Source organism: Miniopterus natalensis, chromosome 17 (assembly GCF_054644295.1).
Source record: "Miniopterus natalensis isolate mMinNat1 chromosome 17, mMinNat1.hap1, whole genome shotgun sequence".
Taxonomy (NCBI): Eukaryota; Metazoa; Chordata; class Mammalia; order Chiroptera; family Miniopteridae; genus Miniopterus; species Miniopterus natalensis.
In genome coordinates this window covers 44,046,369-44,069,897 of record NC_142097.1, presented here as the reverse complement: position 1 = coordinate 44,069,897, position 23,529 = coordinate 44,046,369, and the positions used below count along the sequence as shown (strand labels likewise).

Below are 23,529 nucleotides of genomic sequence, written 5' to 3'. Positions count from 1 at the left end.
TTGGATAGGACTTTGCAAAGCTGCTGGTCCGTGGAGATGCTTAGTCAGCCATATATACTTATCGGTGCTTCTCTCTGTCCCTCTGCGTAACCACCCAGCTTTGTGGGAAATAAGCCGTAGAAGCCATTAGAGGCAGCAGGTGCTCCTCTGGGATCCCTAAGCTCAGGCGGGCAGTGGGGAGGGCAGGGACAAGCCCTGTCACCCAGCACTGTGAGCCCCGTCACCCCATGAGTCCTGTCACCCAACAGACCCTGTCACCCAGCACTATGAGCATGCAGGGCAACACTGACCTGCTCCACTGTGGTTTCCTGTGTATTTGGACCACTTGCCCTAATTTTGATTCCTGTTTCACTGATAAATGCCAGGAAGGCTTTGCCCTCACTGTGAGTCCGTGCTGAGGGCCTGCAGACCTGGGAGGGAGGGAGGAGGCGGAATGAAGGCCTGGGCCGGCAGGTCCTCTGCAGCACTTGGCAGCTGTGTTGACCCAGCGTGCACCTTGGGGGCAGCTGGGTGGATGGGTGGTGGGGCCTCCTGTCTCTGCTCTTGGAGGCTACAGCTGGGCTCTGACACCATGGCAGCCGTGTCTCAGTGGGAAATGCTCGTCTCCCAGACTGCGACCTCCTTGAAGGCAGGAACTGTCTCCACCTGGTGCTCCCTGGCATGCTCCCTGCCTGCTGGGAGCTCGGTAAAGATGCGTTGAATAGAAGAATTTCCAAAATTGTTTAGATTTTTGTTGGTTTGACTTATTTCATTTTGCCTTATTTTGCTCTTCGTTGGATGGAGCTTTGGGGTTTCAGAGGTTTTAATATGACATGCACCTTCCTGTCTGGTGACCCCGGGCTCTGTTTTACAGAGGCTGAAGGATGAGATAGCAGAAGTGGCCAATGAAATTGAAAACCTGGGCTCCACGGAAGAACGGTGAGCCTGCTGGTGCCTGTGGGTGTGCGGCTGCGGTCGCCGCGTGCAGTCTGTCATGGGCGTCTAAGGAGGAAGCGTATTTTTGTCCTGTTTTCCCAGCAAGTGTGTCCGAAACCACGCTTGCCGTCTCCTACCCTTCGGTGTGGGACACGGGGTGGCTCGGAAGGCCCGGACAGCTCGCTGCCGCGTTGCTGCGGGAGCCTTCGCTCCCCCCCAGTTGCCCACTGAGAGACACGTACCGCCCTGTGGGTCTGGGCACTCGCGAGCTTGTCTGCGCGCCCTGCGGCTGAAGTTCGGATGTAGAGATGGAGTCACAGTGCATAGGACGGGGTCCCTGTGGGTTGTGTTTTTCTTCTCACTATGTGAAATGTCAGCGACTCGGAGAGTTTGGCTCTGAATGGGGCTCCCCAACCGTTTCCTAACTGATCAAAGCGATGGATGGGCTGTTTCTCATTCGTACGGGCCTGAGGTTTTGAAGCCTCGGGCTCCCTGTCTGGCCTCCTAAGACTGTGAACTTTGTTTTAAATGTGTGTGGGCAGTGCCAGTGGGATTAGTGAGGCTCTTGTCCCAGAGAGTGGCTGACTCATCTTTTCAGTGTCTCTGTCGTCAGCTGTGGATCACACCTCTCTTCATTTTTAAAAGACTGTAGCTTAAAAGAAACGGATAAATTGCAATTCACCAAATTTAAAATTTCTGCCCTTATAAAAGATACCGTTAAAAGACATGAACAGGTAAGCCACAGACCAGGAAAACATGTTTGCAATACCTGTATTTGAGGCTCTGTAGCCAGAATATATACAAGTATATAAAGAACACATACAACTTTAAAAAAAAAGCCAGAAAAAAGTGGGCAAAAACCTTGAAAAGATGCTTTCTACAAGAAACTTACGTGTCGTAGACACGTGGAAAATGCTCGCCATCCTCAGTCATAGGAGATACAGCTAAACCTGCCACGGGGAGCCGCTCCACACCCAGTGGCCGGAGGAGCTGACTAGCCTGGGTTCCTCGTGTGGGCAAGGATAAGACAGGGCAGCCATTTGTTACAGCAGGGCCACGCCCGGTATTCTCAAGAGAAAGGAAGCCTGCCACAGAAAGACCTGTACAGGGTATTTTATAACTTTGTTATTTAACATAGCTAAAAATTGGGAATGGTTCAGTGTCTGCCAACAGGTGGATGTGTGGACAGCTGGAGGTAGAAGGCTGTTAACTCCCCTGCTTCCTGTGTGACGAAGGTGATAGAAAACTGGATGGTGGGCATCATTGCACAGCTTAGTAAAAGTTTACTAAACATCGCTCAGGGTGCATCCTGTGATACGTAAAGTATAGGTTAATGAAGTTTAAAAAGCCATGTGAAAACAAAACCCTGGAGTGGAAGGAGCATGGCCCCAGGGTCGGGGTTCCAGTGGCCCTCCCACAGTTAGACCCAGCACGCCTGTGCATTCTGGGTGGATCTTGCAGAACTCCCTGGGAACCGCCACCTGCATGTGGGGATTATATTCATCTTTTAGACCCTCTGATGCCTGGGCACTAAAGTAGCTGCTGTGGTTGTTTTCCAGGAAAAACATGCAGAGGAACAAACAGGTAGCCATGGGCAGGAAAAAATTTAACATGGACCCTAAAAAGGTAAGAGAAAGGGTGGGTCAGAGCCTCGGGTTCGAGGCTGGGGGGTTGGTCACGGCTCACCAGCCTGTACCCCTCAGGGCGGAGCCCAGCTCATGTGGAAGCCGTGGTGCCCACGTCACGGTGCCCTCGCCCTTTGCGTCGGTGACAGTGTTTATCACACTGCGCCTGCATCCAGGGCACCCACCCTCTTGCTGTGCCCCTGACTTCCTTTCTAGATGTTTCTGGAGTGAGTGTCACTAGCATCTTTGTTTTGTTTTTAGGGGATCCAGTTCTTAATAGAGAATGACCTGCTGAAGAACACCTGTGAGGACATCGCCCAGTTCTTGTACAAAGGTGAAGGGCTGAACAAAACTGCCATCGGGGACTACCTGGGGGAGAGGTGAGGCCCAGGGACACGGGGTAGCGCGTGGGCCAGGGGTTACACAGGGATGCTTCAGAAGGCTGAGTTCCTGAGGACAGTTTGTCCTGGGCAGCAGCAGCCATGTGACGGGGTGCAGGGGGCATGGCCCCAGGGGGCAGCAGCTGGTGTGTGAGCGGGGAGGGGAGGGCAGGGCGCTGCGTCTGCTCCTGCAGCAGTCAGAGGAGATGGGTCCCTCCCCTGAGCCTATAGGAGGGCGGGACTCGGTGTCCTGGGAAACTGCCCCGCTGGGGGTTGGGCCAGCCTTGGACTATCAGTGTCTGACACCTGCTTTCTCTGCCTGTGTCTTGTTTTTCTTGATAGAGACGAGTTTAATATCCAGGTTCTCCATGCGTTTGTGGGTTTGCACGAGTTCACTGACCTGAACCTTGTCCAGGCTCTACGGTGAGTCTACACCTGAAAGGCAGGAGAGGCAGGTCTTGGCTCAGGTGTCCTCCTGGTGGCATTTTAGGGAAGTGGTGGTACCTTTTGGGGGTTATTTTGGATACTTGCAGCACTTAAAGAAAAGCACTTTGTAGGACTAGGATTGAAAAATTGGGTGATTAAAATGAGTGAAATTCTGTTGTTTTCTGAAAGCAAGTTTCGCAAAGCTCTTCCTTGGGATTTTCATTTAACATTCTGGAAATGGATGTATATTTAACTTTCGAAATCTTTTCTAATTTTTAGTTTAGAAAATGCTTTCATTTCGGTCCTAGAACAGGAAGTAGGTAGCTGTGCGCTTCATTTTAGAGAGAGAAAAGTAAACTTGAATTTTTTACTAAGTCTTTTAGCGTGTGTCCTTTGAGAAGTTATCTGTATTCTCAGTGCCGTAGTGTAATAGTAGCATCACTTAGAGAGACACAGATAATGCAGATCAGCCCTGTGGGCATGGTCTCTCTGACTCAGAGGCTCCATCGTGAAGGCTCCAATAGAGTCTCTTCCTTCCCCGTGTCTTGTGCTCTGGAAGCTGAGGTCATGAGGACGAGCACTGTCCGTAGCTCCGTCCTTGCAGTACCCTGAGGGTTAGGGAGATGTTAAGTTTCACTTTCTCCTTCGCACCTCTCCCTGGACGGGACGGGAGTGATGTGGAAAGCGAGCATCCGAACAGTTTCTGTCATAGAAGCTGAGCCCCATGGGTGTCCCTCAGCCCTGTGACATGGCCTGTCTTTGTCACCCAGGCAGTTCCTGTGGAGCTTCCGGCTGCCGGGGGAGGCACAGAAGATCGACCGGATGATGGAGGCATTCGCCCAGCGGTACTGCCAGTGCAACCCTGGGGTTTTCCAGTCCACAGGTGGGCAGTCCTCAGCACGTGGCCTCATGCAGGCTCATCTTGGCATTCCGACATTTACAGGAGGGGGCTGGGCTCATGCCTGAGAACATCAGTGTAGATGGTATTTAGAGCAGTAACAAGTAGGAAACAACCCAACATCCAACCATAAGGAGTAGGGATATAAATTGTGGTATCTCTGTTATGTATTTAAAAGTCATGTTTTTAAGAGTTTTTATTGCTATAGGAAAATGCTAATGAGATTAGAAAAAACAGGACTCAAACCATATATCTGGTGGTGTGTTACCCACAGAGGGCCATTTGCAAACAGGAAGTAAAGTAAATAGGAGGCGCAACATCCATAGGAGGCAACATGCATTTTCTCTTTTGTACATTCTATCGTTTTTCCGACCTTCTGCAGTTAAGATCTGAGAAAGTGGGCACCTTTAGCCCTGGGCATTGTTTCTGTGGCCTTGCTCTCAGGAGCTGCACAGAGCTGCTCAGTGGCAGCGGTTCCAGACACATGGACTTGTCCCAGCTCATGGGCCTCGGTTTTACCCGCACTTCCTGCTCCTTGGACGTTTCTGACGGTCCCTTTGCCCCCTCTAGACACATGTTACGTCCTCTCGTTTGCCATCATCATGCTGAACACCAGCCTACACAACCCCAACGTCAAAGACAAGCCCACCGTGGAGAGGTTCATCGCCATGAACCGGGGCATTAATGATGGAGGCGACCTGCCCGAGGAGCTGCTCCGGGTGAGCGGGGCGCAGACGCAGTGGGGGTGTGGGATGCGTGCCCCTTACCCACTGAGTCGTGTGCCTCTGTCAGGAAGTTGGTGGTGAGGCCCAGCTGCAGAGTCAGGACAGGAATGGTTTATAAATCGGGGGGTCGGGCTGCCTTCTTTCCTTCCTGGTTATCTGTCAGGCATCTTATCTTTTCTGTCTCCGTGAGCCATGTGAAGGCAGGAGCTGTGGTCTCCTCAGTGTCCAGCAGTGTGGCGCTGACCGTGGTACCCACAGGGTGCTTGTTGCCGGAGGGGAGAAAGGGGAGGAAAGGTACCTCTAGAACCAGAGAGATGCAGTGTTGTTTTTATCCAGAATCTCTATGAGAGCATAAAAAACGAGCCCTTTAAGATCCCCGAGGATGATGGGAACGACCTCACACACACCTTCTTCAATCCCGACCGCGAAGGCTGGCTCCTGAAACTCGGTGAGTGGCGCCCTCTGGATTAGGCCCCCACGGAAATTCACACGCTGTGGGGAAACAGGGTGGTCGCAGATTCACCCTGTTACCATGAAGTCCACCTTCAGACAGGAGAGGAGAGCCAGTCAGTACCCCAGGGATGCTAGAGACTTGTGGGGACAGACTCCACTCTCCGTAAAACTGCCACGTGCATTCACGCCCCACGTCCGCTCTGGAAGTGATGGCCGACTTTCCCTCCCCGCCTGCCCCTCACTCATGGGGTGGGTGGCCAGCTTCGTCCATCTCTCTACTTCCATCACACAGATGTGCACCCCGCACCCCTCCCCCCCCAGTGCATCATCATGCTCTGCATCTGGCTCCACGGCAGTGTGCATGGCGACCTCGAGCCCAGCTGCCGCACCCGCACCCGCAGCCCTCCTCCTCACCCCACAACCCCACAGCCGCACTAATGACTATTGTTCAGAAAACAGAACAGTTGCTCCTCCCTCTGGGAAAGTGAGCTCATGTGGCTGAGACTTGTGCCATGACGGTGCTTGAGCAGCCAAAAGGGAAAGGATAGTGGGGCTCCCAAGGTCTTCGTTTCCATACGTGGTTATTTTATTGTGCAGAACCCAGAGAGCCCCGGACGTGGCAACGTCACTGTTTTGACCACTGAGAGAGCACTTTGCTCTGATCTGCCTCGGCCTTTCGGAGCTTGTCCTATGGTGTCAGGGTGCTCAACAGCGGGCCCTCCTCTGCCATGTCAGTGGCTCGTCCCGGGGGTTGACGTCACTGCTCTTGGCTGTTGCTGACACACCTGGGAGGTGCTGCACAGGAACCTTATTCTGATGGGTGCGGACGGCAGTGGGATTTGTATTTCCCTCTGAGAGCACCTCCCAGTCCTGTGTTTATGCCTCATGACGTATCCACATATTTTTAAACCACTGCCTCACTGATTGGAGTCTAAGCTCTTGGATTAGCCAGCGTTCCATCTGTCTCTGAGCCAGTAGGACTTTTGAGGTTCAGGCTCTGAATTACTAACCACAGAGGCAGCCCCTCTGCTGGGCATCTCCAGTGCCCAGTGGCCTGAGTTTAAAGGAAACCTACTGGGAACTGATGAGGGCACCAGGCTTGCATTCCTTCCCCTCCAGCAAGACCTGGGTAAATGCCAAAGCAGAGAGTTTGCATGTTGGCGGTGACAGCCGCTGCTGACGTTAGGTTCTTGCAACGGGACATGCAAATTCACAAGACTGCCCGTATTAAAAATAAATTTTAACTAAGTGTTAAAAACACAGGATTTTTAGGTCACCGTGTTCCTTTTCCAACATTCCCACACCGTCCTCAGGTCTTGGTGTGTGTTCACTGAGAGCCCCTTGTGTCTGTGCTGAGAGGGGGCTCCCAGCCGTCTGCAGTGGTGTGTATATGTCCGTGTGCATATAGCACAGGATGTGTGTTCCTGTGTACACACAGGCACACGTGTGTTCATGGGTTTGTGCATGTGCATCCTTACACACACATTAAAAAGCGGCAGCCGGGTGAAGGAAGACAGTTAATTTTCCCCAAAGTACCCTCACCCTCCTCGCCTGGGGAGCTGGGTCTTTGAGTCAATGGCAGCTTTGTGAGAACCGATTTGGGGCCAGGGTCTCTTGGTGCCTCCGGTCCTGCCTTCCCGTGGGACTCGCTGAGGAGACCCCTGCACAGGCCAGGCAGCCCAGGCGCAGTGGCTGTGTTTGCCCCCCCCCCCCCCCCCGCCCCCTGCCCCGCAGACGTGAATGACTAATACTTTGCACTTTGAGACTGAGGAGCTGGGTTTGATTTCTTTGTTTTAATTTTCTTTTCTCCCTCATTTGTATGTTTCCATGATTTTGGCTCTCCTTTTCCTTGCCCCAAACTCCAGGAGGTATGTAATCCCCTCCCCCTGCTCGCTCGCTCTGCCCAGGCCACTGTAACTGCTGCAGCGTTTCTGATTTTGTTATTGTTGGTTACTTTGTTTTTAATTGCTGGTGGTAGTGTTAATGCTGCTTCTAACTTCTTGTACAGTCCCTCGGGAACTGGCCAGGATCAGGGGTTTCCCGTTTTGGGGCGGCGCACAGTGGGGACAGCGAGGTGCCTTCTGCAGGCAGCAGTGGGAGAAAGCACAGAGAGGACCCCGAACGCTTTCCTCTAGGCACTTCCCAGAGACGTGTGCCACTTGTTGAATTTCAGTCAACACCCGTGAATTAAAAAGTAATTTTTAAAGTGGAGGGGGGCATTCTGACTTCCTGAGCCGCGTGCTTCTGATCCAATTTGACCAGGAGCACCGGGGAGGGCGTCACCTCTGCGTGAACAGGGAAGCGGTGTTTCCTGAGCTCAGAATAGTGCCGAGTGAAACTTTTTTAAAAGGAGACAGAAACCAAAAACTCCTCCTTAAAGCCCCTTTGCCTCATTTCTGGGTGTTAGGAGAGGGCATTCCAGCCTTGGCTCTGTTTTTTATATTATTACTTAAATTTAAAAAAATATATGTTTTAATTGATGTTAGAGGAAGGGAGAGGGAGAGAGAGACATCAGTGGGCTGCCTCCTGCCCACCCCCTACTGGGGACCGAGCCCACAACCCAGGCCTGTGCCCCGACCTGGGCAGAGCTTCCCGGGGGAAAAAGAACCACCAGACGGTGACGTTCCTGGCAGCGTTTTAGGGACGGGCAAGTTGTTCCCGACTCCAGGGGGAGCTGGCTCTGGCCTTCCATCTTGGGTTCAGGGACATGAGGAGGGTCCTGTGAGTTCCACAGGGACTGTCCTAGGTGCGCATTGACCTGTCTGCTTGTTTCATGTCTGTTTTCTTCCCGCGGGGAAGTGCCCCCGGGGACTGCAGTGGAGCCTCCTGGCAGAGTCTCTGACGCCGCAGGTGCTTGGGGAAGTGGCCCAGCTTTTCAGTCGGGGAGAGTCCCCCCAGCTTCGCTTTCTCTGCCGGATCCCCTCCGTCTTCCTCTGGCCTCTGACCTTTCCCATGACTCCTGAGCCCCATGTGCCCTGGGTGGTCCCATGAGGGGAGTGCATGGTCGTCAGCGAGGGCCCAGGTGTCCTGGGTGCTGAGCCCTGTGTGGGGATGGAGGCCCAAGAGGCAGGAGAGCTGAGTTCTCAGACTCTGAAATGGGGGGGCCTTCCCCTATCAAAGCGGCTCCAGGTCTAAGTAAGCCCCGTGCCTTTTCCTCATTCCTTCAATTCCGCCAGCCTTTCCTGTTCTCCACGTGCATGCCACGTCCCGGTCCATGGCTGTCCTCTCCATGCCTTCGGGGCCACGGGCATGCGCTCACATACACTTCCCATCGCTGTGGGGGAGCGTCTGCCTGATCCAGTGCAGGCGGGCGGGGTGTCGCACGAGCTTGTGACCGCCAACCTCTTCCATGACCGAGTGTGCCGTCCAGAAGCTCGGCATGAGTGGTCAGCCCCTTCACCTCCTGAGAGCAGGCCCCACACAGAGCCCGCCAGAGGGACCAGCGGTCCTTGCACTGCTGCCAGGACACACGCTGCACGCTTTATCCATGCCATCGCTCGCATCCCTCCCACAGTCATCTCCTCTCGGGAAACCTGGCGTGAGCACGCGGGCACATCCTGGGGTGGGAAATGCTCCCTGCAGAACCGCCTTCTCTGCGATGAGGCAGGAGAAAGCACTGCCGAGTCCACACTAGCTTCACACCGTGGTCCTCACTGTCTGTGAAGATCGCAGAAGTTACGCTCTCTGTGGGTTAAATCTTACCAAAAAGCGCATACCATCTGGGCAGGAAGGAGTGCTTAAAATGCCCCATGTGTCGTGGCACTGAAGGCCTCTGGATAACTTCGTTCATGTCCAGAAAGCTTCCCCTTGATTCGGCGTAAGTAGGGGGAAAAGTGTGGGCCTTGGTCGTGAACGAGGCAAGTCACAGTTCAGTTTCCCTCCCCCCGTGTCCGGCTCTCCGTGACTTCGCGGCCCAGCTTGGCTTTGTTTTCCGTTGAGAACTATTGCAAAGGGTTAGAGAGGCCGTCAGCTGCACTGCAGGGCCCACGTGGCCCTGTCGAGTGGTCTTTCCCACAAGTGTCCGGTGAGCAGTCCAGAGCCTCCTGTTGCCAGGAAACCTCCCTGAGACAGGGCTCCGGGAAGTCCTAGTGCTAGGACCTGGTCCAGAAGCCAAGGCCGAGGTAGGAGTTCCCAACACCCAGGAAGTGCGGCTCCACGTCCCAGGAAGCTGGGTTTGATAGGAAGGGCCGGCAGTGTCCCCCTTCTTCCTCCCCCGCCTTTTGATACAGCAGCTCTGACGGCCGGGCCAGCCCAGCGTGCAGCTGGATCAGGGGCTCACCCTCTCCCCTCTTTTTTTTTGCCCATTTCCACCCCGAGAGAAACTCCCCAGCCCCGTCAGAGCTGCGTCGCGTGCCCAGCGTGTCCCGGGTCTCCCTCCCCACCGAGCTCATCTTGCTCTCATCTCTGTCCTGACTCCATCTCAGGCGCCACCTGACTTGCTTGCTCTGCTTGTACCAGACTTTCACCTGGTGAAAGGTGCTTCTGTTTGGCTCTGTGTCTTGTCACCAATGTGAACCTTGCCATGGTCTCTGTGTCTCTCTGGCGCCTGCTCTCGCTGCCTCCTCCTCACTGGAGGGGAGCACGTGCTGCGGGCCCACCCTGCCCGGCGCCTCCTGGCCCACACGTGTCTCTTCTTGCTCCGCAGGTGGCAGGGTCAAGACCTGGAAACGGCGCTGGTTCATTCTGACGGACAACTGCCTTTACTACTTTGAGTATACAACGGTGAGTGCCCGCTCGGGGCCTGGGGCTGGGGGGCCGGGCTGCCGGCCGTCGGGCTGTGTGTAGGCGCCTGTGTGGTAGCCACCGCTGCTGAGCTGGGAAGCCCTGCAGGAGGACCAGGCAAGGTGAGGGGACGGCACGGGGTTTGCTGTGTTCTGGGCAGGAGTGAGGTGCCTCTTTGGATCCTGGCGGAGTTGTCAGATGGGCACTTTCTCTTGGAGGGTCCTCAGTCTGGTGACGGGGAAGACAGGCCAGGAGATGAGTAGAGAATGCCCCGTGACAGCTCTATCCCAGGTGTTGGGCACCTAGGACTACAATGGGGCCTTTGGGGGTGGCTGACTCCAGGAACTGAGGCTTAAAAGATGAGGAGGGGTCAGGCAGAGACGCTCAATGTGTGCCATCTGAAGGGCCACCTGCTCCCACCGAGGGCAACACGGGTCTGGCCGTCACCCTCTTGCCAGGGTCTGTTGGATCCCTGGGCGCGCTCCTTGCCAAGGCTCCGATGATGGGGATCCACGTGGGGTCCCCGACAGCACTCATGCATCTCCTGACCTGGTTCTTATTTGAGAGCGTCGCTGTGGGACTGGCTGAGTTTGGAGGAGGCAGACGGGTGAGGGTGAGTCATGTCGCGGGTGTGTTTGCAAACCGAGCCCTGAGTGCTGCCCACCTCTCGTAGGATAAGGAGCCCCGGGGGATCATCCCTCTGGAGAACCTGAGCATCCGGGAGGTGGAGGACTCCAAAAAGCCAGTGAGTACTTGTGGTGGGATATTTGGGGAAGGAAAGGAATGGGTGGAGCAGCTCTTTGCAAAAGAATGAGGCGAAGATTCACCTAAAAACCACGGGCAGGACTGTCGAGCCTGGACTTTAGTGCTCAGGCCAAAGGTCAGGCCCCGAGTGACCTCTTTGTTCTGTCCACTTGTTGAGCGTCACTCACCACCCCATGGGGTGGACTTGTCCCTTTTGAGGAGGAGCAGCACCCGGTCAGGCTGCTGTCTCAGGAGCGCCGTGGCGTTGCCGGCGCGGCTCTGGCTGACTCGCTCTGGGGGTGGCTTTGCCGAGGAGGCCGGTCTGGACACAGCTTTCGCCCTGCAGAGTTCAGTCCAGGCTCCTCTTCCTGCCGGGAACACACGGCCTGCGTGTGAAGTCAGAGCAGAGCCGGGGGAAGGGAGTTAACGTTCTTCTTAGATCTGTGTTGCCCCGACTCTCAGAACTGCTTCGAGCTGTACATCCCCGACAACAAGGACCAGGTCATCAAGGCCTGCAAGACGGAGGCCGACGGGCGCGTGGTGGAGGGGAACCACACCGTGTACCGGATTTCCGCCCCGACGCCCGAGGAGAAGGAAGAGTGGATCAAATGCATCAGGTGGGTGCTGCTGGGCCCAGCCCCGCGCCCTGCGTCCCCCCACTCCCCGCGCCCCAAGGCCGCCCCTCTCCCGCTGTTGCCCCTGCTGAGAGCAGCTGCCCTGTCCTCTCCACGGAGAGTGTGACCGAGATCCGCAGATTACTTTCAGCGGATCGTAGAGCGTGCGCCTCACAGGCCCATGGGGCGCAGGTGAGCGAGTGACAGGAACAGGTGCCATTCGCCCAGCTGGTTTTCCCAGGTCTTCAGGCGCAGGTCTGGTTTTCACGGTGGCGGCTCAGTGGCCATGGGAGTCGTGTTTGGTCATTTCTGAGTCCTGGGAGATGCCGCCGTCCCTTTTACAGATGAAGGAAGCTGAGGCCTGTCGAGGGAGAGTAACTTGCCCGAAGCCATGTGGCTGTGACCAGGGTCCTGCTGTCGCGGGGAGGCTGTGGCCTGGGAGGAGGGCGGGTGCCGGCTCAGCGCCCAGGTGTGGACAGAGCCGTGGCCCAGGGTTGCCCCGCGTTGCTGCCGCGCACCACGAGGAGGTCACGGCTGGGTGTCCCGGTGGGACCTGGCTGCGACCGAAAGCACCCGTGCCAGGTGCAGCCCTGCGGCTGGTTGGGTCGCGGGCGTCACTGCTCCATCGTGGACTAAAGCTCCACATTTGTTTACCCCGGTGAGACCACAGCTGAGGGAACGTGTCACACTCTGTTCCTGTGAACACCCCACACGGTCTTGTCACCCGTTCCGTGTCTCTCTCCTTGGCCGTCTTGCAGACACGGAGACGGTGGATGCACTGATGGCCTTTACGGGGCACGGAGTGAGCAGGGGTCTGGGCACCTGTGTCCCCCGCCTGCCCTCAGCCTCTCCGCTCCCCCTTCTGTGTTGCAGAGCAGCCATCAGCAGGGACCCCTTCTACGAGATGCTGGCTGCGCGTAAGAAGAAGGTCTCCTCCACCAAGAGACACTGAGTCTGCGGAGAGGGGCGGGGCTCCCACGGACGGGGCGCTGGGCAGGGGCGCCGGGCATCGCCCTCGACCCCAGAGACTAGCTTCAGCTTTTGCTGTTTGTTTAAAGTGGGAGAAGGGCAGGCGGCTCCCGCTGGGAAGAGGGACCTGAGCCGGTGCCGCGGGGGCGCCTTCTCTCTGGAAAGAGCAGAGCTCTGGCCCCAGGGCAGCCGCGCGGGTGTCCACTCAGCGCTGGTGGCCGAGCCCTGTGACAGGCGCCCTCAGTGTTGCCCTGGGAGGAGGCGTCAGCCCTGCACCGGAATCCATGTCTCTGTAGCACCACACGTTGAAGTGGAGAAGCCACGTCCTATAAAGATATATTTTTGTTTTTTAAGAAGAGGAAGGTAAAGCAGAGCTGTGCCTGCGCATCCTGCCCATCTTGCTGGGAGGCTTCTCCCCGGCAGCTGCTAAGGGGGTGGCCCTGGGCCTAGGGGCAGGTGTGGGCCCCCAGTGGGAGGGCAGAGGGAGCAGCAAGGGCACAGGACCTGACACGGAGTCTGCCCGGGAGCGCCGAGTGGGGAGTGCCCGTCGGACACCCGCGCTGCTCATCTCGGGATCCACACCTACCGGGCTTTAGAGTAGAAGGCGTTTTCCTTGAGCTAAATACCTAGTAACCAAAACCGAGCAGGCGGCCGCGAGGCTCTGGCAGCCTCATGTCCCTCCCTTGGTTAGGCTCCCACTCCCCAAACTCCAGTCCTCGTTTTAGAGGATGGGGGGTCTGACCACTCTCCTGGGGCTGCAGCTTTCTCTGCCCCACACCTGCCCCCCCCCCCCCCGCCCTGCACCTGGGCAGGTGGAGCAGGGGGTGGGAAGCCACCTGTGCTATCCCTTAGCTGTCCCTCAGACGTGGGAGTGGGCCCTGCCCTCTGACCTGTGGTGCGAAGGGAGCCAGGAAGCAGCTTCATCCTGCCGATCTCTCAGGGACTCTTGGGGCTCCCGTCATCGTCCGGGCCAGGAGGGGGAGGGGGGCTGGCGGCTCCCCGTCTTTAGGGCAGGTTCGCATCTCTGGAAATAGCTTTTGTAAAAGGGGCTGGTGGGGAGCCTCAGGGGTCCTCCCCCTTGGTGCAGGTCCTACCTTGAGTGGCTTCAGGCGATTTTTATGCCAGAGCTTGGGGAAGACGCAGGAGGTCCCGCTGGAACATGAACTTCCCAGAGGGGCAGCCAAAGTCCAGGCGGCCTCGGGCGGGGCCAGAGCCCTCTCCCTGACAGAGGGACCGGTCAGTATTGGTCTATTTATCAGAGGTGTAATTACCACGTAGGGCTTTTCTCCTCTTAGATTATTTTGTATTTGTTTAAAAAAAGTTTTGTCAAAATATAAAATATAAAGAAATGACTGAAAGCTGTTGACAGGGTTTTTAAAGAGTTATAATTATTACTCCAGCTGTCTTTTGTTTGGTTGGGTTTTTTGCCTTGTAAACTAGCACCAAGGAGCTGCAGCAAATAAACTCCGATCTGCCCAACCACGTGGTCGTCCGTGGGTTCTGCCTGTCACCCGCCCTTCCCCCTTCCAGCTCCGGTTCCTGCTGTGCTGCCCACAGACCCCTTCTCCCCTTGGAAGTGCCTCCTCCCTCTTCCCTGGGCTGCTTCACTGTCCCCACAGTCCCAGGAAGCCCCCCACCCCGATCCTCACCCATGGCATGTCCCTGCCCGCACCCTGCCCTGTCCCCACCATGCAGACTCTTCTGTTTGGAAAGGAATGCTCTTCATTGTATCACCTGCCGAGTTTCACACAATCACACTGAATTTTAATTTCACAGGAAAAGCCCCCGAGCAAAACAACCCAAGGAGGGAGGGAGGGAGGTGCCTGGCCTCACACATGGGGACTCGACCCAGAGCTCGGTGAACTTCGAGACCTGCCCTGTCCCAGGCACCCTGGAGGCTGCGTGGGGCTCCTTGCACCATTCGTGGTTTGATTTTACCTGGGGCTGCCCAGCTCTCGGGCCTCATTTCGAAGGGCCCCAGCTGTTTCACGGGAGGCAGAGGGACAGAGTGGACGACGCGTGACCCAAACACTCTCCCAGCTTAGCGAAAACATTGGATTCAGGGCCAGATCCCCACGTCCAGTCCAGTCCTCTGTGGGCACGGAGCCCTGCGTGTCAGGCTGAGGCCGGTGGGGTGGGAGCGGTGGGGGGTGGGGCTCCCTCCTCGAAGCCATCAGCGCCCCGTGAACTTGGGCAGCCTCACCGTGGCCTTAGTAGCTGTCGCTATACAAAAATACCTGTATCCATCGCAGCATCTATGATTTAACCGAAAGCATTCCAGTGTAGCTGGCATGATGTCACTCATGTGGATGGTTTAGGAGCCGGAGCTCCAACCCCAGGACCCCTCAGCTCACTCACTCTGCCGGGGGAGCACAGTCCCGCGTGCTCAGTGGGCCGCGTGCCTGAAGGGCTGCCCTCTGCGATCGGCGGCCCAGTCACCGCCGGCACGGCACCAGTTAGCATCTACGAGGGTATTGGAAATTTTTCTTTGTTTTGGTTTTTTTTTTTGTTTTTTAAATTTTTTTTATAAGAGAGGAGAGGGGGAGAGAGAGAAACATCCATCGGCTGCCTCCTGCACGCCCCCTACTGGGGACTGAGCCTGCAACCCGGGCATGTGCCCCGACCGGGCATCCAACCAGGGACCTGGGACAACGCTCAGCTAACTGAGACACTGGCCAAGGCCCAAAGTTTCATTTTATTGTAGCTGGAAACCCGCTAACGAGCGCAGTGGATACGTGAGTTGGCTCCAACTCAGAGACATTCCACCCCTGGGTGGGGGGAGCCCTGGCCCTAGCCCTGAGCAGGGGTGCAGGAGGACGTCTGACCTGTGTCCGCCCAGGTGCATTTCAGGGCCCCTGCTTGGAGCTGGGGCGTCAGTCATGCCTATAGGTTCCACTAACAGTTCAGCGCCTGCTTTGCCGACGAGTGTTCGTCCAGTAGCACCGCTGGGTGCGGGGAGTCTGGTCGGAGGCGTGTTTCACGCAGTCGTGACGGGGAGGGGGCCGAGTTTCCCACCCCGGGCGTTTGTGGTGCTGCCGCCAGAAACCAGAAGAACGTTCCAGCTGCACAGGATGTGGTCCTATTGGAGGGCGCCCGGCTCCCTCGGATCCTAAGGGCAGAGTCACTCGCACTGTTGGTTAAATCACCGTTCATTTTCCAGACTCACCTGCCCATACGCAATATAAAAAGTGTGACCAGTGCATTTCCATCTCCCTACTGTCGGTCAGGTTTCCTTATAAGCAAATGGGGAAAAGTTGTATTTTCACGTGTTTACCCCGATGGTTAAAACGCCTGGGGCGGTCCCCATGGGGGATTTCTAAAGAAGTAAGACTGTTCAACGTGAACAGATAGGAGGATTTTTAATAGGGAAACGGTTATATTGTGTTTGGCGACGAGATCAGTATAACCGTGGAGATAATTCCTAACATCTGTTTTCAAAATAGTAGGATCGGTAGGAAGAATTTCTTTCAAAAGCGGTTATCTTCTCATTTCTCATTAAAATGTTTTGTGGCACAGAAGCAGGTGTGTGTGTGAGTTTATGTAAGTATCTTCTGGGTAGCAATTTGCTGACAGAAAGCTGAAAAACACTGCCAAGAAGGATTTTAAAAACCAACGGAGGGATACCTGCTGTGTACGGGCCCGGAGACTCAATAGTGTAATGATCTCACTTCTCCCCAAATGGACCTGTAGAGTCGGTGCAGCCCTAAGCAATGTCCCTGAAGCTTTTATAAAATATAGAAATTGACAATCGGATTCCAAAGCCGTTATGGGAAATACAAAGGGCCTAAAATAACCAAAGTCACTGTGAAAAAGGAGAGCCCGTTCGCTCTCCCCGATTTCAAGGCATCCTGGGAGGATGCAGGAGTCGCTCCAACAGCATGGCGGGGACAGTCAGACGCCCCCGCGCTGAGCGGGACCCTCCACGCGCGCTCCGGTTAATTCAGAGCCCATCGTAGACCCGACGTAGACTGACGCGCTCGGACTCCGGGAGGAAAACATTAAGGGCGGTGTTTGTGCCCTTGGGTTAGAGATTTCACAGGTACAACATTGGAACCACAATCTATGAATGAAAAGCTGGTAACGCTGAACCTCATCAAAATGAAGACGGTCTGGTCTCAGGAAGGGACGGTTAAGAGACCGAGCAGCAAAGCCACGCCCGGAGGAAGTGCGTGAGGGCCGCGTCCTGTTCCAGGACCATCTCCAGGATGCGCGGGGATCTTGCGGAGCCAAACAAGAACAGAACCCGGCGCAGGACTGGAAACGAGGCCTCACCAAAGGAGAGATACGGATGATTGAACACACGGGGAGGTGCTCGGCATACAGGGAAACGCAAATTCAAACCTCAAGGCGGCGTTGCACCTCCTCCTGGAACTGACAGCTTGACAGCCCGACCGGAGCGGCTGCTTAGGCGCCGGCCCAGTGGCCCTCGGGGAACCGCGCAGCCCCCCGGAAGGTTAAACGGGCTCAGCACACGGCCCAAGGCCTCGCCCCGAGGGAAATGAGCACTCGTGTGCGGGACAGCAACCGTACAGGCTGGGAAAAACTCAAAGGACAGGTGTTCCTTATCTGTAATTTATCCCTCACAAAAACCTGAACGACAACACCCTTCATGATGAGAACTCTGAGCGAGGCGGAGACGGAGGGAGCCTGCCTCCGCGTCACAGAGGCGGCGACGCAGGACCAGCCCACAGCTGGGACCCTCGAGCATCGGGAGCAAGACAAGGACCCGGCCTTCCCCCCCCCCCGCCCCGCTCGGCTCGGCTCGCCGCAGCAGTGAGGCAAGAACACGGGTTAGAAAGGAGGGGTGTCAGCACTATAGAGCATGAATATCGCTCACAGGTAAGAACCTGTACTCGGGGGCCCCTCAAGCAGTTCACTGGGGAAGTCCGCCGGCAAAGTAAGGAAGCAGGGCTTCTCCCAGGTGCCCGTTCTGGAAGGTTCTTGAACTCACAAAGAAAGGAAAATGAAGCTGGGTAATGTTTGCTCTCCTTTCCCAGGCCAGGGGTCAGCAACGAGGCCCACAGGCCCAATATGGCCACGGCCACGGCCACCATCCACACACTGCCCGTGGCTGCTTCAGAACAATGGTGGCAGAGCTGAGAAGCTGTCGCAGAGACCATGTGGCTCCCCAAGCCTAGACTCTTTACTCTCTGGTTCTTTACATAAGCAGTTTGCTGGCCCTTGGGACCCCGAGGGGAGGCCGTGTGGCCGCCTGTCAGATGCCCGCTGTGAAAACCCTAGAAGACCCAGGAGGGAGGCGGTGGCTGGCGGGTTTGCGTTTCAGAAAACGGTGTTCTCGGAACGTCCGCCTCGGCATTCCCGGCACGGACGGGGCTGTTTCCCTCTCAGGAAACCATCTAACCTGCAGGCCTGTGAGTCACGGGTGATGAGGCCCGATCACCCCCACAGGGCCATGCCCTTGCCAAAGGGAATGTCCTGTCGTCAGTCCCTGGGCAGAGGATCCTGAAAGAGACCCACTGGGCATGGCCATGCAGGGCGGGGGGCTCACAGCCTGGGCGGGGGTGGGAACGCTGCCGAAAGGACTCAGGGGCCTGGTCACCCAAAGAAAGTCCTGTTCCCATTGGCAGTTGCTCTCCCCCCACCCCTGGCCCCGGGCAGCCACCAGTCTGCTCTCCGTCTCTATGCAGTTGCCTGCTCTGGACACTTCATATAAATGACATCGGACCGTGTGTGGCTGTGGCCGGCCCTTCTCTCCTGCACCAGTTAGCACAGCGCTGCGACCATCCAGTGCAGGCGTGTCCAGGACTCCTGGGCAGTCCCTGGGTCCTGCACGCGCGGGGACAGCTGCCACCCCTGGAGAGACACAGGGCACAGGCCTGCTGACATTCAAGTTCCTTCTGCACTAAGAAGCCTTCAGGGACGAAGGCCACACTGAAGGGGACATGTCTTGGGCGTCAGATGCCCCAGTCCTCCCAGGGCACCAGGAAAGGGCTCTGCATCCACACAGCCCCCGAGTGATTTTCCCCCACCCCCCTCGAGGAGTCTGCGGGATGCAGAGGCAGCCCTGTCACCGGGGAATGAATGTCCTTGGGGGAGATTTGGAGACAGACCGGCTGAGTCAAACCACAGGCAGGAAATCTCATTTCCAGACTTCGCTCAAATTCCTCCTTCCTGACTCATCACATTCAAAGCGCATTTCATTTTCCAAACAAAGCAGAGAAGCCCCTCCAGCCGAGGCCCAGCCCCCGGCCCTGGGTCTGTCTGTTCCTCCCTGAACTTCAGAGTTGAACTTGAGCGTGGCCAGGCCACGGCGTCGGGCCACGGGGTCAGGCCACAGGGTCAGTCCACGCGGAGTGGGCCACACAGGACGCTGCCACTGTTTAAGCGGGAGAAGCCCCGCCTTGCAGCCGCCCGCTGCCTCAGTGCGTAGCTCCCCCTTGGAGCTCCTGGTTTTCATCTGGAGACATTTCCCAGGATGAGATATTTATTATAAACGAAGTCGGTGAAGAGATTGTTCTGGGACACAGTTTGATTTTTTTAATAGTCCAAAGAAAAGGAGTCCTTGTCCTTTCAAGGAAGAAATGTGTGTTATTTCCAGGTAGGAGGTGAGCTGTAATATTTTGGAAGCCCTCGCACACGGAAGCCTTAAAGCCCAGCCGGCCTTGAGCACCCCCCACCCCAAGTAGAGAGGGTGCCGGGGCGGGGGGTGTGGTGAGCAGGGTGGGAAAGGATGGTCAGGAGCTGGGCAAGGAGACGGCCTCCCACCCCACCCCTACCTGGGACCGACTCCTGCAAGAACCCCAGGGGTGGCCACAATCCGTCCCTCAGGGGACAGTCCTCGGGAAGGGCCCCGGCCACCAGGCTTTGCTCTGAGCCCCCCGGACACGGCTCTGCCATGCGCCCCCTGTCTGTGGACCACGTCTCACCTGTTTCGTTACCCACTGTTCCACCTGGATGGGCCGAGGGCAGCAAGACTCACCTCAGAGGGGCCCTGACCCCTCCCGGACCAGGGGCTCCCTCACGTGGACCCAGAGGGGGCTTTGAGAACCTGGACTTCAGCCCCTGACCCTCTGGGGTGGGTCCCCCACTTCCCACTGTGGGGGCGGTCTTTCTGTGAAGTCCTCACATTGTCCCGCCGTGTCCCAGCCTGGGTGGCTCGGAAGCCACCGATTTCTGTGCCTTGGGGGGGCCTCTTCCCAGGGCTTGCTATGCGGAGACCCCGAATGAGGAAGGGTCCCTGGGCCTCCACGGTGTCCACCCTTGCAGTGACCTCTGGGAATCCAGTGAGTCGGGGACATCTCTCTGGCCATGCTGCCACCTTTGAGAACCGAGAGCCAGTGCCAAGGGCAAGGACATGCCCGTGCAGGGGACAAGGCCTCTGTCCTTGGTCCGCTGTGGGACTCAGCCTGGGGATGCGTGCGGGGGGGCGTGACGAGACCCAGGTAGCCCGGCTCCCGCTGTCGCCGAGCATTCCCGGCGGGGAAATTGCGGTTAACGATGGGCCGCGTCTGCCCTGAAACTTGCCGGCAGGAGGAAGCGCTCCCAGGGGACCGGGAGCGGAGATGAGCTGGAGGGGCTGTGCCTGCCCGAGCCGAGGGCGTGAGCGATGCCTCGGCGGGCGGCCCACCCGGTGGGGCCATGGCGGCCAGCTCGGCCCCGAACGCAGTTCAGGACGCGTCCCCTGGCCCTTTCGAAGGGCTCGCCATGTCCGCTGCAGCGCGGACCGTGGATTCACGTGGAAAGGTTGCTGGGCCACCTAGAAAACGTGGGCCCCGCCCTGGCCGGTTTGGCTCAGTGGTTAGAGCGCCGGCCTGCGGCCCGAAGCGTCCGGGTTTGACTCTGGCCAAGGGCTCGATCTCCGGCCCGTCGGGGCACATGCGGGAGGCAACCCATCGATGTCTCTCACGCATGGATGTTTCTCTCTCCCTTCCACCGTCTCTGAAAAAGCAATGGGAACAATATCCTCAGGTGAGGATTTAAAAAGAAAGACAGACAGACAGCGTGGGTCCTTCTCTGTGTCCTTTGCTTGGCGGGGCCTCAGGTGCGACTGGCTGGGAAGCTGGGACAGGTCACACGCGTTACGCTGTCCACTCACCTCTGCGGGAAAAGCAGACGACGCGTTGTAGCCAAGACCGCGGGGGGCGGGGGGGCGAAATCATAAAAATGACTGCGTCCAGAAGAGGCAGGACGGCTGGCGGGCGCTTAGCGAGTCCGCAGACTTCAGTCCCAGTAGGTGAGTGACTCCGCCGAGCGGCCTGAGGCTCCAGCTCAGGGACCGAGCTGAGCGGCGGCACCGTCCGGGGCCCTCCCGCTGTGGCCGGCGGCGGAGGGCCGCCCCTTGCTCTGCCGCCCGGCCGCTCGGGCCGGCGGAGAAGGTTCTAGAAGCCCAGGTGCCGAGGGGCCCGCAGGTGTTCTGTGGCAGTTGGAGCCGTTCGAGGGGAGGGAGCCATTTCCTTCACTGGCCCGGGAGGAGCTGCCCGTCAGTTCCCCTGCCGGCCTGCGGCCGCGTGTGCCCCGGCTGGTGAGTGGCCCTCGGCTGAGGCGGGGGTGGCACCCAGGCCCTGGCGGGCAGGGGACCCGTCACCCACCCTCAAGTGGCTCTGCTCCCGCTTGGAGCCGGTGAGGGGCCTGAGCCCGGCCCCTTCCTGGACGCGGGTCTCCCCTGTCCCCCGCCCCCGCCTGCCTCCGCCCCCCCTTCTCTCCGAAGCCCCAACCCAGGCTTCTCCTGACTGGTCCTGAGGGCCCAGCGTAGAGCCACCTCCCGAGAAGCTGCCCCTGTGCCCCTCCAGAGGCCTCACATGAGACAGGACTGTTAACTGGGACCCCCTCACCTTCACCCCAAACACGGCCAGATGGGAGTTTGAGATAAGACCGGCTGGTTGGGAGAGATTTGGGGGGACAGCAGGGCCTCTCAAGCCATCTACAGCGTGACTCTGGAGGGACCCCTTTCTGATGCCATTTTTAGACAAAAAGTTGATTTTGTAAAAACCCAGATCTGTGAAATCAGAAACCGCAAAAGGCTTCCTTAAATTCCAGAGGCGTTGCCAACGCCCCAGCGTCCCATTCCCACACCTGGAAAAGGGGAACCCCCGGCCCCAGCCCCCCCGGAAACGTTCACTGTGAACCCTTTGGTCCCCGCTGGGTTAGAGCAGGGCTTCGAAGGGTTCCCACGATTGGTGGGGCCGGCGGTGCACAGCCCCGGACGCATGTCCATCCGTGCGTCTGTCCCTTTGACAGATGACCGCGGTGTGAGAAATCGTCAGGATGGCGAAAACCCTGGACGTCAGGTTTGAGTATTTGGAGCAAGTGGCTTCTGTCATCCTCAAGTTCAAGGCAGACAAGTGGGGCAAGCTGATGGGGGCGGAGGACCACCTGGCGCTCTTCCTGGAGTTCTTCGACAAGACGGACGTCTCGGTGCTGGTGCTGACGCTCAACCAGGCCGGCATGATCCTGCCCTGCCTGGGCTTCCCCGCGTCCCTCAAGTCCAAGGGGGCTTATTTCATCAAGAAGAAGCCTGTGGCCATCACCAAGGAAAACTACAAGGAGAACCTGCTCTACGGGGACATCAGCCCCACGCCTGTGGACCAGCTGATCGCGGTGGTGGAGGAGGTGGGTGCCTCGGGGCGGCGGCCCTGGGCGGGGGCCGAGGGCTCGGGGGGAGCGGCCTCGGGTCCTTGGGCCCTCAGCGATTGGCCTAGAGCCCCGCTGCCCACAGGGTGGTGCTCGGGCCGCCGGCGTGGCCTGGGAGCTGGTTAGAACGTGGGCGGTCGGGCCCTGTCCCCCGGTGGCTGAGACAGACCTGCACTCCAGCCAGACCCCAGGTGCTGCTGGGCACCCGAAGGCCCAGAGGCCCGGCCCTCACCTTGTCCTCGCCCCGCCACCCCTCTTTTTTTTATAACCCAAACCCGAGGAGATTTTTCGCCATTGCTTTTCAGAGAGAGTGGGGGGGGGGAGAGGGAGAGAGAGAAACATCGACGTGAGACACACATCAACGGGTTGCCTCCTGCACAGGCCCCGACCCGGGGCCAAGGACTGAGCTGCGTGCCCTTGGCTGGAATCGAACCCGGGACCCTTCGGGGCACTGGCCGATGCTCTAACCGCTGAGCCAAACTGGCCAGGGTATCGCCCTCTCTTTTTAAAAAAGATGTTATTTTATTGATTTCAGAGAGAGGGAGGGAGAGGGAGCGAGAGAGAGACGGAAACATCAGTGATGAGGGTCACTGGTCGGCTGCCTCCTGCACGCCCCCCACTGGAGACGGAGCCGCAACCCGGGCAGGCGCCCCGCCCGGGAACCCAACCGTGCGTGGCTCCTGGTTCATAGGTCGACGCTCAACCCCTGAGCCACGCGGGCCGGACTCGCCTTGGTCTCTCGATACCATTAGAACCCCTGCACCTACGTGCTGGGTAGAGTCCGTTCCTACGGCCGCAGGAGGGGGCCGAGCGGGTGCCGGTCGGTGAGTTTCCCCGGTTCCGAGGCGTCGAGTGAAGAAAGGGGGAAGCGGTGCTGTTTGACGGGTCCCCGCGCTGTCCTGTCTGCTCCCCGCGTGGCTCTCACAGGCACCGCGGGTGCGGCCCACGCGGGCAGTCAGACGAGTGACGTAGCTTTTCTAGTCATCGCCGTCCGGGTCTGTGAAATGGGGGCTCGCACCCCCGCCCTGTGGGGCTCCAGACCCCGGCCAGCTTCCCTCGCATCTGAATGAGGCGCCCGGCCGCCCAAACTGAAGCCCCCGGGCATCTGTATTCACCTGCTCGGCCGCCACAATCCCTGGGTCCAGGCGTCGGCGGGGGCTTCTCTCCGTGGCTCACAGCCAGCGTCCCCCCCGTCCTCCCACAGCTGTCCCCCCGTGTGTGTCTGTGTCCCGATCGCCTCTCCTCCTGCGGACCAGTCATATGGGATCGGAGCCCACCCTTGTGACCTCATTGCAACCTAATCACATCTTTAGAGACCTTTTCTCCAAACACAGTCACATCCGGGGGTGCTGGGGGTTGGGACTTCAGCATATGGGTTTGGGGGACGCGATCTAGCCCAGAACGGCACTCCTGGCAGCTCAGAAAGTTGTTGCAGGAGCCGAGTCTTCCTCCCAGGAGCTGGCTCCG

General features: G+C 57.9%; 2 protein-coding genes across 3 annotated transcripts in view; both read left to right on the top strand.

Moving 5' to 3' along the window:
• Positions 1 to 566: 566 nt before the first annotated feature.
• Positions 567 to 13,267, top strand: CYTH1 (cytohesin 1). 2 transcript variants are annotated; one of them, XM_087826386.1, is made up of 12 exons: positions 854 to 918; positions 2,475 to 2,541; positions 2,802 to 2,920; positions 3,263 to 3,343; positions 4,117 to 4,229; positions 4,815 to 4,963; positions 5,306 to 5,417; positions 7,288 to 7,290; positions 10,068 to 10,144; positions 10,818 to 10,889; positions 11,351 to 11,505; positions 12,376 to 13,267. In XM_087826386.1, exons 2-12 carry the CDS (start codon positions 2,482 to 2,484, stop codon positions 12,452 to 12,454), a joined length of 1,020 nt encoding a protein of 339 aa, XP_087682512.1. In that variant the 5' UTR covers positions 854 to 918; positions 2,475 to 2,481; the 3' UTR covers positions 12,455 to 13,267. The 2 variants fall into 2 exon arrangements, with proteins under 2 accessions (XP_016061781.1, XP_087682512.1); XM_016206295.2 differs by lacking the exon at positions 7,288 to 7,290 and having other exon boundaries at positions 567 to 918.
• Positions 13,268 to 21,696: 8,429 nt separating this feature from the next.
• Positions 21,697 to 23,529, top strand: part of DNAH17 (dynein axonemal heavy chain 17) — a 74,532-nt gene continuing 72,699 nt past the window's right edge. The window contains exon 1 of the mRNA XM_087825769.1: positions 21,697 to 22,041. Within this exon, the coding sequence (XP_087681895.1) occupies positions 21,697 to 22,041 (345 nt within the window). The remainder of the gene's footprint in view (positions 22,042 to 23,529) is intronic.

Coding starts and splice junctions, on each gene's coding strand:
- CYTH1 (XM_087826386.1), top strand. CDS start 2,482: ATGCAGAGGAACAAACAGGTAGCCATGGGCAGGAAAAAATTTAACATG. Junction 4,964..5,305: donor TGCCCGAGGAGCTGCTCCGG/GTGAGCGGGGCG, acceptor GTTTTTATCCAG/AATCTCTATGAGAGCATAAA. Junction 11,506..12,375: donor GAGTGGATCAAATGCATCAG/GTGGGTGCTGCT, acceptor TCTGTGTTGCAG/AGCAGCCATCAGCAGGGACC.